Source organism: Lepidochelys olivacea (genome assembly GCF_965140295.1).
Source record: "Lepidochelys olivacea isolate rLepOli2 genome assembly, chromosome: 6".
NCBI lineage: Eukaryota > Metazoa > Chordata > Testudines > Cheloniidae > Lepidochelys > Lepidochelys olivacea.
Genome location: NC_140416.1, coordinates 100,134,025 through 100,152,183, shown reverse-complemented (window position 1 = coordinate 100,152,183; position 18,159 = coordinate 100,134,025). Strand labels below are relative to the sequence as shown.

General features: G+C 47.3%; 1 protein-coding gene across 3 annotated transcripts in view; it reads right to left on the bottom strand.

The window, feature by feature from the left end:
- The window catches only part of UNC79 (unc-79 homolog, NALCN channel complex subunit), a 153,309-nt gene that overhangs the window by 117,919 nt on the left and 17,231 nt on the right, over positions 1 to 18,159 (bottom strand). For all 3 annotated transcript variants that reach the window (XM_084631257.1, XM_084631258.1, XM_084631259.1), the window contains exons 5-10: positions 16,120 to 16,212; positions 14,023 to 14,078; positions 12,772 to 12,901; positions 10,561 to 10,625; positions 4,806 to 4,894; positions 3,647 to 3,687 (exon numbers count right to left, since the gene is read on the bottom strand). In XM_084631257.1, coding sequence (XP_084487383.1) covers positions 3,647 to 3,687; positions 4,806 to 4,894; positions 10,561 to 10,625; positions 12,772 to 12,901; positions 14,023 to 14,078; positions 16,120 to 16,212 — 474 coding nt within the window. The remainder of the gene's footprint in view (positions 1 to 3,646; positions 3,688 to 4,805; positions 4,895 to 10,560; positions 10,626 to 12,771; positions 12,902 to 14,022; positions 14,079 to 16,119; positions 16,213 to 18,159) is intronic.

Genomic DNA, 18,159 nt, shown 5'->3' with positions numbered 1-18,159 from the left:
AAAAAAATCCTGACATCTGAGAGTTCTAAAAGCGAGGCTTAATTTTAAATCCTGTCAGCCGCCCCCAGGCATGGCCAGGGCTCCAGCTGTCAGCCCTGGGCTGCTGGTGCCCTGCCAGAAGTGGAAGAGGGGACCCCACTGCAGCCCCCCAGGTCTGGGGAGGGTGAAGAACCTTAAGAAGCAGAGGTGAGGCTGCCGGAGGGGGGGCTGAAGTGAGGAGGGTGAGGGCTGATGGTGGGTTCTGAGCAGATGGGGTGAGTGCTGGGAGGGTGAACTGAGGGTAGTCAAGGTGGATGGGGTAGGGGGCTGAACTTGAAGGGGAAAGGAGTCCAGGAGAGCTGGCTGTATTTCAAGGAATCACTGTTGAGGTTACAGGGACAAACCATCCCGATGAGTCGAAAGAATAGTAAATATGGCAGGCGACCAGCTTAGCTTAATGGTGAAATCCTAGCGGATCTTAAACATAAAAAAGAAGCTTACAAGAAGTGGAAGGTTGGACATATGACCAGGGAAGAGTATATAAATATTGCTCGGGCATGTAGGAATGTTATCAGGAGGGCCAAATCGCACCTGGAGCTGCAGCTAGCCAGAGATGTCAAGAGTAACAAGAAGGGTTTCTTCAGGTATGTTGGCAACAAGAAGAAAGCCAAGGAATGTGTGGGCCCCTTACTGAATGAGGGAGGCAACCTAGTGACAGAGGATGTGGAAAAAGCTAATGTACTCAATGCTTTTTTTGCCTCTGTTTTCACTAACAAGGTCAGCTCCCAGACTGCTGCGCTGGGCATCACAAAATGCGGAAGAGATGGCCAGCCCTCTGTGGAGATAGAGGCGGTTAGGGACTATTTAGAAAAGCTGGACGTGCACAAGTCCATGGGGCCGGACGAGTTGCATCCGAGAGTGCTGAAGGAATTGGCGGCTGTGATTGCAGAGCCACTGGCATTATCTTTGAAAACTCGTGGCGAACCGGGGAAGTCCCGGATGACTGGAAAAAGGCTAATGTAGTGCCAATCTTTAAAAAAGGGAAGAAGGAAGATCCTGGGAACTACAGGCCAGTCAGCCTCACCTCAGTCCCCGGAAAAATCATGGAGCACGTCCTCAAAGAATCAATCCTGAAGCACTTGCATGAGAGGAAAGTGATCAGGAACAGCCAGCATGGATTCACCAAGGGAAGGTCATGCCTGACTAATCTAATCGCCTTTTATGATGAGATTACTGGTTCTGTGGATGAAGGGAAAGCAGTGGATGTATTGTTTCTTGACTTTAGCAAAGCTTTTGACACGGTCTCCCATAGTATTCTTGTCAGCAAGTTAAGGAAGTATGGGCTGGATGAATGCACTATAAGGTGGGTAGAAAGCTGGCTAAATTGTCGGGCTCAACGGGTAGTGATCAATGGCTCCATGTCTAGTTGGCAGCCGGTATCAAGTGGAGTGCCCCAAGGGTCGGTCCTGGGGCCGGTTTTATTCAATATCTTCATAAATGATCTGGAGGATGGTGTGGATTGCACTCTCAGCAAATTTGCGGATGATACTAAACTGGGAGGAGTGGTAGATACGCTGGAGGGGAGGGATAGGATACAGAAGGACCTAGACCAATTGGAAGATTGGGCCAAAAGGAATCTGATGAGGTTCAATAAGGATAAGTGCAGGGTCCTGCACTTAGGACGGAAGAACCCAATGCACAGCTACAGACTAGGGACCGAATGGCTAGGCAGCAGTTCTGCAGAAAAGGACCTAGGGGTGACAGTGGACGAGAAGCTGGATATGAGTCAGCAGTGTGCCCTTGTTGCCAAGAAGGCCAATGGCATTTTGGGATGTATAAGTAGGGGCATAGCGAGCAGATCGAGGGACGTGATCGTTCCCCTCTATTCGACATTGGTGAGGCCTCATCTGGAGTACTGTGTTCAGTTTTGGGCCCCACACTTCAAGAAGGATGTGGATAAATTGGAGAGAGTCCAGCGAAGGGCAACAAAAATGATTAGGGGACTGGAACACATGAGTTATGAGGAGAGGCTGAGGGAGCTGGGATTGTTTAGCCTGCAGAAGAGAAGAATGAGGGGGGATTTGATAGCTGCTTTCAACTACCTGAAAGGGGGTTCCAAAGAGGATGGCTCTAGACTGTTCTCAATGGTAGCAGATGACAGAACGAGGAGTAATGGTCTCAAGTTGCAGTGGGGGAGGTTTAGATTGGATATTAGGAAAAACTTTTTCACTAAGAGGGTGGTGAAACACTGGAATGCGTTACCTAGGGAGGTGGTAGAATCTCCTTCCTTAGAGGTTTTTAAGGTCCGGCTTGACAAAGCCCTGGCTGGGATGATTTAACTGGGAATTGGTCCTGCTTCGAGCAGGGGGTTGGACTAGATGACCTTCTGGGGTCCCTTCCAACCCTGATATTCTATGATTCTATGAACTGCTGGGGTGGTGATGACGGGGGCTGGGAGATAAACTGAGGGGGGGGAGGGTTGAACTGAAGAGGTTTGGGTGGGGAGACACCTGATGGGGGACTGGGATACAGGATTAATTGCTGGGCAGGAGAAGGGCAGATGTGGGGGTGAGAGCTCCTGCAGCAGGGGCCAAAAATCACCTTATCCATTACATGTGGGAGAGTGGGCAACACTGTTACATGCACACCTCCTGGGAATGAACAAGGGGAGGTCAGAAATCAAGAGACTGGCCTAAAAAACACAATATAATCTTTTTTTTAAATGTTATGATTTTGGGGCCAATGATTTTTGGGATCTGACTCATGATTTTTGATCTCTTGAAGCTGGCAATACTGACTGCTGCACTGGAGAGAAGGGATCAAATGGCACCCACCCAGAGCCACCCTTCCCCCAGCATGCCTCTGCACCCAGAACTGTGCAGGGAGACCACTCCACACTGAAGGCATTGGAACCTAGGTAGTGACTCCCATCCCCTCACCATGTGGGCTTGGGAGAAGACAGAAAGAAGGCAGGAGCCAGCCAGAGACTGCAGCTGGTGGGAGCAGAAGCAGCCAAAGAAGGGTCCTTTGGATGTCTGAGCATTCAGAGAACTTTCTAGTTTTGTCTGGACCTTCTCTGCCCTGTGCTGACTGGCTGTTTGCTCCACCCCCTCCTCCTCCCTCTCCTTCACATTCTCTTCACCTAAGTTTCACTCCACCCCTGCACCTCTTCCCCTCTTGTCTCCTGCCCCACCCACACTTTCCCTTCCCTTTTCTTTCCATTTAGCTAATCCCCTCCTAAGTAAATCCACACACACCCCAAATGGCAGAATTAACATGTTTGCTGCCCTCACAGTGTTCATTCTGCTTGTGTTCTACCCCTTCCCTCAGCCTGTCTGTCAGTCTTGTCTATTTAGATTGGATGCTCTTCGGGGCAGGGACCATCTGCTAGTCTGTGTTTGTACAGCACCTAGCATAATGGGGCCTCACTCTTGGTTTGCCCTTCTGGGCTACCATAATAAACATGATTAATAACAATAATGACTAGCTAATGTTTGCACACTGCTCTGAAGATGCTAAGGAGCATTTAAGTGTAAACAATTATTATTTTCTAGGATTCGGTGTGGTCTTCTTGGATGTATAATACCTAAGATAACAGAGAAAAATAAACAAACTTATGATTGTAGAGTCACAATTACTTGTTATTCATCCTTAAAGTAAATCTTACCTTGTGGCAGGAGAACATCAACCAACCATTCACTGTGGTCCCTAAAATAATTCAAATATTTAATTAACATCCCTTTTTATTTTATTTTTGCACGAAAGAAACATCAGTGACCTACACTGTTCTGAAAAAGCTTTTCTGTAAATAGCACATAATAAATAGTGGGCTGTTTTAAATCAGTTCTCTTTGTTATGCCCTATTGATTGTAAATTATCACTGTGCTGATATCTGTCCATGTTCAAGGCTTTCAAATATTACTTTGAAGATATTAATTTAGCAATTTAGAAAACACAATGTGTTCTGTATATACTGAGATTAAAAACTGATGGTGAACAGTGTTAGACAAACATGAAAAAAGGAAAAGTACCTGTTCCATACACTGTATATCTGTTTAGAAGCCATGGCTGCAATTAAATTTGATTACTTTTCCCGGCAGCTTTAAATCAAGGATGACTTCAAAACCAAGATGACTTCTGTAAATTTAATTATTTTTCCCTGCAGCTGCTATGATACAGAGGTGTCTGTTAAACAAGGGCCAAAAATAAATATACACAGCTTCTGAACTAAGCAGAACTTCGTTCATTTGCACTAATGATTGGGAGACACATTGCAAATTAGTGGATTTTGTAAATTAACAAGTTTCCAAACAAAACTTAAAATGTGAGGATAATTCATGTCCGAATGTATTTCTGCATGTACTTCACAAGTGTGATCTAGTTTTAACTCCTTATGCAGCTGCTTCATGGTATGCACTAGAGAATGTTCTGAAGTACATTTTCCATAAAAGTAACGATGTCTCAGCAAGGGAGACCTCACTACAGTGCTCTTAATGGTGAGGAGAGACATTGTTCTTGTGCAAAAAGGGTGTGGATTCATAACTTAAAATCATAACATTCACAAATCTTACCTTTAAGACTCACTAACGTGAAAACTAAAAGCAAATGCTGTTCGCTTTGGGCCGGACTCTGCTACAATTACTCGTACCAGGTAGCACCTTACTTTACAGGTGGGTCCATTAACTTCAGTTGGATTATTTGTGGAGTAAGATTCTATTCAACATGATTGAGGGTGTTAGAATCTGGAGCTGTAAACTCATTGTATGCAGCTGTTTTTAACCAACTATTTGTGATCCTCGTTCATCTCTGAGTCTTAGTCTACCCACCCTGCAATCCTCTGGCTGCATTCTTCACACAGATAAAGCGGGGGTGGCTTATCACCCAGAGCCACAGACAAGGAAGGTTCTATGCACATCTGAAACACACAGGAAGAACAGAATGAACTTCTCTCTCCAAGAAAGTGCTCTGGTTTCATAACAATCCAAGGGACCAATGCTACAAGGTAATGAGCATCCACTGGCGTCAGTGCTTGTGGAGGGCATTTTTCCTCTTGCAGGAGGCACTCAGCACCTGCCAGTGTTGTGTCCCAAATGGTTTCCGCCAAAAACAAGCTCAAAACAGGGAACCAGTCTGTGTAAAAGGAGAGCAGTGTCAGTCCTGTTTTCTGCATTCTTGCTTTAAATGGGCCTATAGGAGTAACACAGGTGTGTCTTTGTTACATTACTATAACTAAACACATGTATTATATTTCATGGTCATTGCAGTGCTTTAAGGGCTTGGCTACACCTGTGAGTTAGAGCGCATTAAAGCAGCCCCGGGCGCCCTAGCTTACTACCCATCCACACTGGCAAGGCATGAAGAGCACTCTGACTCCATGGCTACAGTGCTGCTGGTACTCCACCTCAGTGAGAAGATTAACGCTTGTTGTGCCTTGGCTGAAACGCCTGGGCGTCAGTGTGAACGAGGTGTTGCATTACTGCGCTCTGATCAGCCTCTGGAAATGTCCCATAATCCCCTTAAGTCAAGTGGCCACTCTTGTCATTGTTTTGAACTCGCTGTAGGAATGCGGATATGCCCTTTGAAAGCTCCGTTTCTGACAGCCGACTGCTTATCTGCTCTGAGACAAAGCAACCATTACTGTGCAACGCTGTGTGTGAGAGAGGGAGACAGGGGGAAGGGGGGTCTGCTGCTGTCTGAAATTAGAAGACAGCATGCTGACATGCTCTCAGCCCCCCCAAAAACCCACTCTCTCTCCCCCCACAACACACTCCCTATCACACTCCACCCCACCCCACCCCCCATTTGAAAAGCATGTTGCAGTCACTTGCATGCTGGGATAACTACCACAATGCACTGCTCTCTGTGTCCACGCCAGTGCGCTTATAGCAGTCAGTGTGGACAGATTGTAGCGCTTTCCCTACTGTACTCTACGAAGGCTGGTTTAACTCAAAGCGCTCTACATCTGCAAGTGTAGCCGTGCCCTAAGAGGCAGAATCTCATACAGGAGAATTTGGCTCAATATTTTTAGGCCAAGCTAAGGTAGAATTCCAGATCTTTCAATCTCAGTGGTGTCACTTGTAACACCTATACACTGCAAGTATACACACAACATGGCTCTTGGCTATACAGCACATATGTGATAACAGAGATGGAACCCAGGGGCTCCGGCTCTCGAAATGCAGGCCTCTGCCACCAGAGCTAAAAGAATAACTCCCCTGTCTTGCACTAGCGGTGAGGCTTTTATCCCCTTTGTGGGTTAGCCATTAGATGGCAACATGATCACATATTTGAGCAGATGCATTACACTATTTAAGTACTTGGAAGCAGGACAGTCGTAGGTCTGGACATGGACACTGTGACAGGTTGATCTTTCCCTTACGGGTAGTGGTACCTAGAGGTCAGCCCACCCCAGTCACATGGCATGGTCCTGTGATGGGGTGTCCATCCCACACAAGGCCTGAAGGGGGTAAGGTGGACCAGTTAAGCGCCTAGACTGCACCTGAAGGAGGAATCAGGGAGCAAGCACCAATTAGGGACGAGGTTCAGAGGAACAGGAATGGTGGGGTGAGGGTGCTGTATAAAGCCCAGTAGCTGAGAGAAGAAGGGGGCAGCAGAGAATGAGGCTGCAGTCACTCTCAGGGTGAGGGAAGGAAAGGTAGGAAGCAACCCAGGGATACAGTAGTAATGTTTAGGACTGTACAGACCTTGACTGTTTGCTTCAGGGTCCCTGGGCTGGAACCCAGTGTAGAGGGTGGGCCTGGGTTTCCCTACCAAACACTGTGGAAGTGGCACCATTAAGGGGCAGTGAAAGAGAAGACTGCCTGGGACAGTGGGTCCTAAGAGACTTTCCCCCTGGAATGGGAAAACTACAGTGATCTGGCCGGAGGGCCAAGCCTCAAAGCGGGAGCAGTTGAGTCCCAAGAGAACGAGATTGAGAGGGGGACAGAGCGCAACCATAGGAAGAAGCATCGGCCTGGCACGCTAATCCCCAGATGTGGCCAGAAGGAGGCGCTCCAGTGGTGAGTAGACCATCCTTGTGACAGGCCCCCTTTAAGATTTTTTTTCGGGGGTGGTGGGGTGATATAGAAAGACCAAGAAGATACTGGGGACAGAGGAAATGGTCAAGGGAATAAGTAGTGTTTGGGAAGAATCACATTACTGTCTCTTTAAAGGCCCAGGACCAGGATCTTTGCAGAATGAGTGGGACAAGACTCCCCTCTCCCCCAGCCAATTGGGATGAGCTTTAAGAAGGGGACCATCTTATATGCTGCTTCCCCACTCCTAGCAAGGCCGATATCACTAGGAGAAGGCTCATGTGCTGGATGGGGAAAAGTGCCCAGCTGAAGGTGAAGCTGGCTAAGACCTGTAACTGGCCTAAATCACAACTCCCAGCTCCACAGACGAGAGCTGGGGGAACTCCTGTCCCGAGGAGCGAATTAACTACCTAAACAACAGCCCCAGGTCCTTGCAGGAGAGTTAGAAAGATTCCGGTTCAGTGCCAGATTAAAAAGAGTTTTGGGGCCCTGTGCACAACGGAAATTGGTGGTTCACCCCCCCCCCCGGTCCTCATTAAACTAGAGCAGGTGATATACAAGATAATCACCGCTCTAGGCAAAACTTCATTTTGCTGCCCTGCTCCAACCCTCTATAGCAGAGGTTCTCAAGCAAGGAGGTGCACCTCCCTGGACTTTTGGGGGGAGGGGTGGAGGTACAGCAAGCCTTCTGCTGGTCCAGTGATTATTGTAAAAGTGGGGGGCTGAGCTCCAGGTCACAGGACCACTCACTCCAGTATGACCCAGCTACCCTGTGGCATGACAGCGGTGGCTGGACCAAATTTGAGTATAATTGCAACCTGGCACACAGGGTCACAGCACCAATCAAGTGTGGGATTTGTGTGTGTCGGGGGGCGGGGGGTGTTGTTTTGTGTTCTGGTAGGCCCTGTGCAAGTTCACCAAGGGCACATTGGTTAATCTGGGCCCACTCCTGTCTGAAACAGGAACATGCTAATGGCTAGAATTACAGCCCCAGTTTCAAGAGGAAGGCTGGGGGGTCACTCTAGATGTGGGAAACCAGAAGGGAAACCAAAAGGACAGTTTGGAGTATAGCCCGGGGAGTGCCAGAGAGGCTGTAGAGCCACAGAGAACAGAGGTCTCTGTAACACAGCAGTGAGAAGCCACCCAGGAAACCAGACCCTCTGGAAGAGAGGACCACAAAATGTGAACTAGAGGAACAGTCTACAGGAGCAGTGTGTTAGGAAGCACACCAGGGAAACAGTAAAAGGTTGAAAGAAATTGACATCAACCACTTTATACAGGGTTCTTAGCCTGGAATCCAGAAAATGGCCAGGCCTAGGCTCCCCTACCAAACCCATCAGGAGGGTTTACTAAGGTCTTGAGCAAGTGGGCCACACTCAAAGAGCTCAATGACTGTATGCCCCTCATCTAAGGTGACTGGCCTGCTGAAGCACTGGACTCTTTAGCACCCTGAAAGGGGGAAAGGACTGCCAGCCATCCAGCCAGAGGGCTAGGGTTATGACAAAGGACCAATGAGCAGGCTAGATGGTGAGGGGGTCCATCAGAGTAGGATGCAAACTGAAGCAGCCTTGCTGTGTCACCCAGTTTCATCACAAGGGGGCAGTGAAGACAAAAGGCAATCACTAACAGACATCATAATATCACTTCTAAATGAAATTAAAAGTTTCTTAATCTAGCCAAGAGCTTGATCTTGCTGCGAATGACAGGGTATATTATTCTTTGGATGTAACTTCCATCCTCTCTCTATTAACAAGAGTTTGGGGCATGTATCGAAGAGAGAATAGGCCTCAGTTCATATATCTCTACATAGCTCTGATCTTCATTCTACAAAAAGTAGTTCAGATGAAAGTCCATTCGAGACTTCTAAGCATTAAGCATTTTCATGTACAAACCTTAGAACTGTAAATCTCACTAAGAGTTACTCTCCCCACTGAATGGCTGGAGTCTTCAGGTCACAATGCAACACCTACCTGTTATCTTTCTCTGGTGATGGGAGGACCTAACTGGGGGTGACTGGGAAGGGATGGATGAGGGGCTGGAGTTGGAATATGCTGGGTGGGAAATGTTGGGAGCTCTGAAGTCAAGTGTGAACATCTTTTTTTTGCAATTATAATATACTGGGAGCCTAGTTTGCTGGAAGGGAGAGATCTGTCAAGTGTCATTTTGATCAGTTTAATTGTTTTAATGTTTATACAGTGCCTGGAACATAGGTTAGGTCTATAAATAAATAAATAGCTTTACTACAGGCAGTGTGCACCAGACTTGGACTCAGTAAATGTGGATTCTATTCCTGACTCTCCTACTGCCCACTGAATGACCCTGGGGTCTGAATGACTTAACCTCTCTGTGATTCCTGTTTCCTGTAAAACGGGGATGATACTATTATCTTCTTTCTAAAGCACTTTGGAGAATATAATAAGTAACATTTTTGAGAAAACATAACACTGGGGTAGCCAGAGACCACTCCAGAGATTTTCCATGTGGATAGTTGCCAACTTTTTAATCTCACAAAACTGAACACCCCTGCCCTGCCCCCTGCCCCGAAGCCCTGCCCCTTCTCTGAGGCCCTGCCACTGCTTGCTCCATCTCCCCTACCTCCGTCGCTCACCCTCACTCACTTTCACGGGGCTGGGGCAGGGGGTTGGGGTGCAGGAGGTGTGGGGTGCAGGCTCTGGAAGGGAGTTTGGGTGTGTGAGGGGACTTTGTTCTGGGGCAGAGGGTTGGGATGCGGGAGGAGTTGCACGGTCCTGGTGGCACTTACCATGGGTCCCAGGAAGCGGCCGCCAGGTCCCCTAGATACATGGGCAGCCGAGGCAGCTCTGTGCCCTGCCCTCACACCGGCAGGCAACGCCCCCACAGCTCCCATTGGTCTTGGTTCCTGGCCAATGGGAGCTGCAGAGCCGGCCCTTGGGGGAGCGAGGGGGGGCAGCACATCAAGCCTACCTGGCCGCCCATGCACCTAGGGACTGCAGGGACCTGGTGGCTGCTTCTAGGAGTTGCGCAGAGCTAGGGCAGGCAGGGAGTCTGCCTTAGCCCTGGGCCCCTGCTGTGCCGCCGACCGGACTTTTAACATCCCGGTTGGCGATGCCAACATCCCAATTGGTCAAAAACAGGACACTTGGCAACCCTATATGTGGCCCGCAACCATCCTTATATTTAATATGGGGACATAGCTCATGGAGGCTCCAGGATGAAATACTCCATCTTCATCCGAGCAGCCAGGCTACATAGGCCATCAAGATGTATTCTTAGGACCTTTAGTTTCCACAGGCCATGCTGCCATCTTAGTTCCTGTATCTGATCTTATGGAAGTCAATGGAAGTTTTGCAACTGACTTCAGTAGAAGGCAAAGCAGGCCATTAAAGATACGGGTAACTGCAAGCAATTTCCATGCCAAACTCAGCCCTTGGTTACATACAAGTCTTACCGACTTCAGTGTGTGACCAGAGACAAAATGGGGCCCTAGCTTCAACCCATGGGCTTACAGAAATTTTACAGTAAGGCCTTCAACTGGGCAAAGTTCTGGTCCTGTGGAAATGACTGTTACCTTCACGGCTGGTTTGTTAATTGCATTATGGCATTCAATGTGCTGGCAGTGGATGGGATTCCAGGCTGCAAAACCAAAACACAGCTGATTAACAAACAAATATTATTCATAGGTACCATTTATGCTAGTGCCCAGATGCCCCAATCTAGACTGGGCCTCATTGTGCTATCTGCATACAAATAAAGAGGAAGACATGACCCCTGCCCCAGGAAGCATACTAGTAACAACAACAATTTATAACATACCTGTCTGGATTAGGAGGTGGACTGTATTCCCACACACAAGGGTATAAGGCAGGAGTAAGGAACCCTCCCCAGCAGCCCTTTCATTTCTTTCATGCTACCCAGACTTTGGATTAGTTTCTGACTACCTCCAGTGAGCATAGAGGAGTAGCCTGGAAATTGTGGCCCCCTAAAACACATTTCTTTCGCTGAGCTGTTCCGAGGCCAGCTCAGCAAACACACTATCCCTTACTAAGGGCTGTGTCCTCAATGCTCAGATTTTGTCACACATTCCAGCCCTCTAGTCTAGGGAATTTGTGCCCTGCCTAGTGGGGAACCCCCTCTGATCAGCTGTCTTCCTCACTCGCCTACCTCCTGGGGCTGAGCAACCAATCAGAACTGCTACAGAAAAAGCACTCACCACCACCCCATACCAAACCAAAACTGTTCTGACAGGAGGGGAGGGGGAAGGAGGGAACTAAACAGACCACTGCTCAGGGCAACTCCATCCCATCCTCTGAGCAATGTGAGGGACAGGACAGCATGAGTGTTCTTCCGCAGCCCCTCGAGCTGCCCCCTGCTCACAACTGGAAAGGGGAGAGGGTACCCTGCTGCAGTCCCCCAGGCCTGAGAGTGGGGGGTGAGAACCCAGGAAGAGCAGAGAGGAAGCTGTGGGGCTGAACTGAGAGGAGTGGGGTCAGAATTAATTGCTGGCAGGGAACATGCAAATTTTGGGGCGAGAGCTCCTGTAATGGGAGCCAAAAATCACTTTACCCAATAAATGTGGAATCGTTTGCAACACTGTCATGCACACGCTGGGGATGGGCAGGAGCAGTTCAAAAACCAGAAGACAGACCAAAACCCACAGAATGGAATATTTTAATTTTAGAAAGCCTATGATTTTTGGGGACAATCTCATGATTTGTTGGGGTCCAAATCTTATTTTTGCTCTCTTGAGGGTGACAATACTGTGGCCCAGACACACAATCTAGCACTAAATGAGCCGCACAACAATTTAAAATATAATAATACAATGAACAAGATCAGAAACCAGCAATATACAAAGCAGAGCAACGTTTAAATCCCAATAATCTGACTTCATTAAAAAGGGGAAGGGAATGCTACATAGGAGGTGACAGAAATCAAATATTAGAGGTGTATTCCAGGGGCATAATTTGGATTCAGATCCAAGTTCACATTCTGAATGTCCCAAAGTTCAGGGTTATCTGAGTGTGGGGTTCTGGTGCCAGCCCAACTGTACTCCAAATGGAAAAAAAATCCAAAAGGACAACACAATACAGTATTGAAAATATGATTCTTCAAAGCAGAGAGATGGGGTTAAGGCCAACAAGCAGCAAAAGGAAGTTCCCCACCTTAAGAACCACCCCAGCAGAAGCACAATCCCCTACCAATATAAGATGCAAAAACTACACAGAGGAAGGTGAGCGTGAGACCTTGTGCCATCCACCTACTCAACTTCGTCTCTCTCTTCCTGCTTTCCCACATCCTTCTTTCCAGTCCTGGGAACTTTCCTACTGAGCTCTGTTTGCACCTGACTCCAGTGACAGTAATAGCTAGAAGAGGAGTCATAGCAACGGCAGCAGCTATAACAAATGAGGCATCACTAGCATCCAACTGACAGTAGAAAGGGACATGGAAGGGATTCCTTCTTGGACCTACAGGGTACATTTATATCCCGGTTCAGGACTTTTCACTGTAGGTTTATGGGGAGAGGGTTATCCAGTTAGTGTTGGGACTGACACACTGTATTTATTGGATCTGATCCAGCTTCTACTACCCATAACTACTACCAATTATCATCACCTTTTGAAAGCACACTGAAATAGACATTGCTTATACTTAATATATCTACCTATAGAATATTGTAGTTAGGATCACTCTGACAAGAGTTAACAGCTAACACTAGTACACACCAGACCACCTCATTTATTGTATTTATTTGGGTTTATACAAACATTTTTGCACTTACCTGTGTACTGCAGTCCTCTGTACTCACTTATTGCCCCTGGCGGTTTTAAATTGGGCCAATAGTGGAATAGCATTTGTACTGCTGGAGGTTTTACTTGAGAAGGACCATAAGCTATTACATACAGCAAGTCCTAAGGAAAAACATGTGTAGCTGTTTAGTTTGCATGGTGACAAAACACTACTCATTTCATAACATTACTTGATGTATGTTTTCAAATGTGCATACACGCATAAAGATTGTACACATTTTACACCCTGCCCACCACCTTTTGCAAACTCTTTGGGGGAGATTAGATGGCAACTCTACTGGTGTTGCGGTTCAGTGATGAGACAGAACACAGCTTTATGCAAGCAAACAGGCTGGTCAGCGGAGATGGGCTGTTCTGCCCCCCCGCCTTCCACCTTCTCCTTTTTTTATATTTCTCCCCCTAAGCATTACACACTGCTACACAAAGGAATGTATGACGTTGATTCATATGCTTAGTTACCATCCTCTATCTACTACAATCCTGGTTCTCAGGCCTTGAGCCCAGGCTAAAAAAGCCTCCCACAGTTGCTGTCCAAACAATCAAGTTCTCAGGGTTCATATCTAGCCCTTGTCCTTGGAAAGAGCAATGTGTGCATTGGTTCTAGGAAACAGTCAGGGTGTGCCCCGCCTGCTTCCAGGTGGAATAGCTAGACATTAACCCTTCATACTGGTGTGTTTGTAAAGCACCTAGCATAATGAGTATGTGATTTTGACTGGGGCCTCCAGCTGCTACCACAATGCACATCATATATAATAACTTCAAACAAGTTAAGCCTTCTGTCTAGATACAGACCAAAAAGGTGGAGTTTGAATCCATAACTGGATTCAGATTTGGTTCAGGCTAAGGATAAGAATCCAGACTTGAGGTTGAATAGGGACTAAATTACCTCTGGCCTCAATGATACTACGCACAAACCGTCCTCATAAAAATTCAGTCCAATATGAACTAGTAAGATCTCTTGCTCTTACAAGATTTTTCCCAACTTGAGCCACATTTAAGCAGGATTCAGAAAACGGGCCCTGATCTGAAGAGATGGAACAGCATCTGTAAATTCCAATTCTGAGCAACCAACAGCTGCTTACCCCAAATTCAGCAAGAGGATCACATACGGAGATCACGACTTCTGACTTTCTGGCTCAAAGTGACTACAGTTTTCAAACCAGCTGGTTTTCATTATTGTAAACAACATTGTCTATGTAAGGTATATTTGGTCACAAACTTACTTTCCATACTTCTTGCTTATATTTCATGAGGCATTCCAGTAACTGACAATGATACACTGAGAGAGAAAAGACCATATAAGCATGACACTGAAATGGAAACTCAAGTTCAAGAAATGGCTTGTGTCCCATTTAGTTTAGTTTATTGAATCTACATTCTGTTTAATTCAGTGTTTATAAAGTGAACAATTTGCTAAAGGCTCATCATCCTGGGGTTAGAGTAGATAATTGAGCGTCCGAAATTAAATGTCAGTAGTTTGTTGATGCTGAGGAATGCAGTAAATGATGAGAATTACTAGTGTACCGAATTTTGGCACTTACTCTTTACACAGAGATGGAGTAGTTCCCCTTGCCTCCATCTGATTTATCTGCCTATTCACTTAGACCTTGTTTTTATGGCGGTATGTGAATATATAATGCCAAATTCAGCTCTGGTGTAACAGTGTTGTGGCTAGAGCAGGGATCTGGGAGTCAAAAAGCAAAATACTTCATACAAAAATCTCATTCATATTTAAAATTTGTCATATAAATAGCTTATTTCTAGGTTGTGGCCTACTTTTATTCAGCTTTGGTTAATTAGGTTTGTATTGTGGGAGACTTCTTCACATGCTCATGGTACAGATGGCCCAGTGCATTTCAATATCTACACAACTTTATAAATAAATAGAATAGGAGAGAGTTGTTTATGGCAAAGAGAGTCAATTCCTATGGGTCGAATGTTGTCTTCACTTGACAGTAGTGTGACCTCACTGACTTCACTGGGGCTGCGCCAATGTTAGAGAGAGCAGATTTTGTCTTCAAGTGCTTTTTAATTACAATTAAATTAATTACAGTTTATTTTGGAGCCTGTAGACAGCTGTCTTGCTAAAAAAGTGACAACAATTGTGATTCTAGCAGTATAAGAGTCCAGTATATGAGACAATAAAACAGATTCTATCTACCTGATAGTGGTTAGTAATTCCCTGTTCCCACCCAATGGGAGCTACGGGGGGCGGTGCCTGGAGGCGCACCCAGGGCAACACACAGACCCCTGTGCCTCCCTTCCCCCAGGTTCCAGGCGCTTGCCGGAGCGGCGCGGGGGCAGGGCAGGCAGGCAGCCTGCCCTGTCCCCATTGCACGCCAGGCTGGAGCCCACCCCCCTAACCCCTCCTGCAGCCAAATCTCCTGCCGCACTCCAAACCCCTCCTGCACCCCAACCCCCTGCTGCACCCCAACCCCCTGCCCTGAGCCCCATGCCGCACCCCGCACGGGAATGGGGGCAGGGAAGGGGTGGGAAGAGGCGGGGCCTCATGGAAGGGGTGGAGTGGGGGCGGGGTGCCAGTGATGCGGCCCCTGGGCCAATGTACTAATCCTCATGTGGCCCTCGTGATCATTTGAGTTTGAGACCCCTGTGTTAGAATGTTCCATTTTCTGGTGTTAAGCTAAAATAAGCAGGACTGCTTTAAAGTCTCAATTTCAAAATATTTCCATCGATAATAATCGAAATTTACAGATAGAGAGAGTAAGAAGAATGCTGCTTGAGAACTTATTAGGGTTGGATTTAAGAATATTTACTTTGTATGTTTTGACATGTGGTGACAATTTGTGTTTTAATTGTTATAAAGCTGTAGCTTTTTTCAGTCTCAACATCTACTGTCACTGAATATTTATTGTCTGATTCCTGACCCTGTTCTCTGACCCCCCCCCCCAATACCCACAACTGTGAACATTTAAATCAACAGAAATTAATAAAATATGCTTAAAACACATAATTTTGTACATCTGTGAAAATTTAATTTGATAAAAATAGAAAAAAATGCTTACAAATAACCGACATTATCTATCAAAATTATAAACAAATAAAATAAATAAGGAATCTGGACAAGCCTAGTTATCTGGAACATTGCTGCTTCAAATACCAGTCTCAGAAATGGCAAGTTTTAACTGAAAGGATTATTTTTAAATCCCATTTTGCAATACCAGCATGGAGAGGAAGAGCATTTCCAATTGTCTGAACTTCCAGTGAGCTGAGTTCTCAAACACTCTCTTTGACGTAATATTTCATGACTCATACCCTTGACAGAGAGATACAAACAATGGTGCATATTTATTTATACATACCAGGATTTGACGTGTACTGCATTGCAATCATTAGCATTGAAGATGCAGACAGATTGACGTGTGCAGGCACTCCTTCTCTCCTCGAAGATCCCACTTAAAGGGAAGCAAAAAATATCTCCTAGCGTACAGCAAGAAAAATTAGAAAACAACTGCACCCAGTTTAGATTTTGACTGACGCAAATAAAATGCATAGGGCTGCATGTATTTTTTTTTAAAAAAAAAAAAACCGTGATGGGGTAAAAGCTCTCTGATGGCAAAAGAAAGACTATTGTAGATGTGGTGTTTGCTCACAGGGTTTTAGCCCAGTTCCCCTGAATAGCAAGGTTTCTGTCTGACAGCTGTGCTAGCAAAACCCTGCTCCAGAACCGTGGTTCTCAAATTTTTCAGTCTACAACCCACAAAATGGCCAAAATATCAGCTTACAACACACCATGGCCTACAGTCTTTTGCTGTTAGGATTTAGGTCCTTGTGGGAAACAATGGGAAGCTTGGGGAGCTACTGAGTGGGGCAACAGGGACAATGAGAGGAATGGTGTTGAGGAATGGTGGGTGGGGCTGGAGTGGAATAGCGTGCTGGCTATTGTTGGTCTATAGCAGGGGTCAGCAACCTTTTAGAAGTGGTGTGCCAAGTCTTCATTTATTCACTTTTATTTAAGGTTTCACATGTCAATAATACATTTTAACGTTTTTTAGAAGGAGGGATCTGGGGCAAAAATTGGGGATTTGTCCTACTTTGAGCAGGGGGTTGGACTTAGATGATCTCCTGAGGTCCCTTCCAGCCCTGATATTCTATGACTGAAAGTCTCTCTCTCTAAGTCTATATACTATATAACTAAACTATTGTTGTATGTAAACAAGGTTTTCAAAATGTTTAAGAAGCTTCATTTAAAATTAAATTAAAATGCTGATCTTACGCCGCCGGCCCGCTCAGCCTGTTGCTGGCAGTGGGCTGAGCAGGGCCAGCGGCCGGGACCCCAGACTGGCAGTGGGCTGAGTGGCTCAGCCCGCTGCTGCTCAGCCCTCTGCCGGTCTGGGGTTCTGTCCGCCGGCGCCTGCCACCCAGGGTCCTGGCTGCCAGCCCCACTCAGCCCACTGCCGGTCTGGAGTCCCGACCCTGTCCACATAGAGTAGGTACCTACCTTCTCCCTGGTTCTAGCCATTCTCTTCCTCTCTCTAATGCACTGAGATGAGGGTGGGAGTGTGCTGAGAACAGGGCTGGGGGTGAAGGAGCAGGCTGGGGGTTGGGGTGCAGGGTCTGGCCAGGAGCTAGAATGAGGGAGGGGGCTCAGGGTAGGGGCAGGAGGTTTGGGTGTGGAGCACTTACCTGGGCAGCTCCCATTTGGTGCGAGGGGTGCAGGTGGGAATGTTGGGGGGCGGTGTGCAGGAGCTCCCGTTTGGTGCTCAGGGTGAGAGTGGGGATGTGGGGAGTGCAAGAGTCAGGGCATGTGGTGTGGGGGGGCTGGGGATGTGTGGGGGATGCCGGAGTCAGGGCTGGGGTTGTGGGCAGAGGGCTGGGTGTGTGTGAGGAGGGTTCAGGGCAGAGGGCTGGGGTGTGTGCTGGGGTTGTGGGGGTGCTCCCAGCCCCCTGCCCTGAGCAGCTCACAGCAGGGGGCTGGAGGGGATAGGCCCTGATTCCACTCCCTTCCCAAGGTCCCTGGAGCAATGAGCGCGCTGTGGCTCCGCTTTTACCTCTCCCGCTCCTGCTCCGTAGCAAGGGCCATCAGCTGATCAGCTGCAGAAAGGGAGAGGAGGAGGGGCACGAACCCTGCACACTGGGGGAAGAGGCGGCGGGAGTGGGAAGCCTGCCTGCCCTGCAAGAAGAGAGCGGTGGGCAGAAGGCGGAATAGAGCGGGCCGGGCCGGGCAGGATTTTTAGTGGCACGCTGCTGTCTGCCCGGGTCCAGCAGACAGCAGCATGCCATTAAAAATTGGCTCGCGTGCCATAGGTTGCTGCCCCCTGGTCTATAGCATAGATTTGTCCCTAGGCAACATAATTTTAAACACTATTTTCAAACTAAATCCCATTTCTCACTAGCTGGGA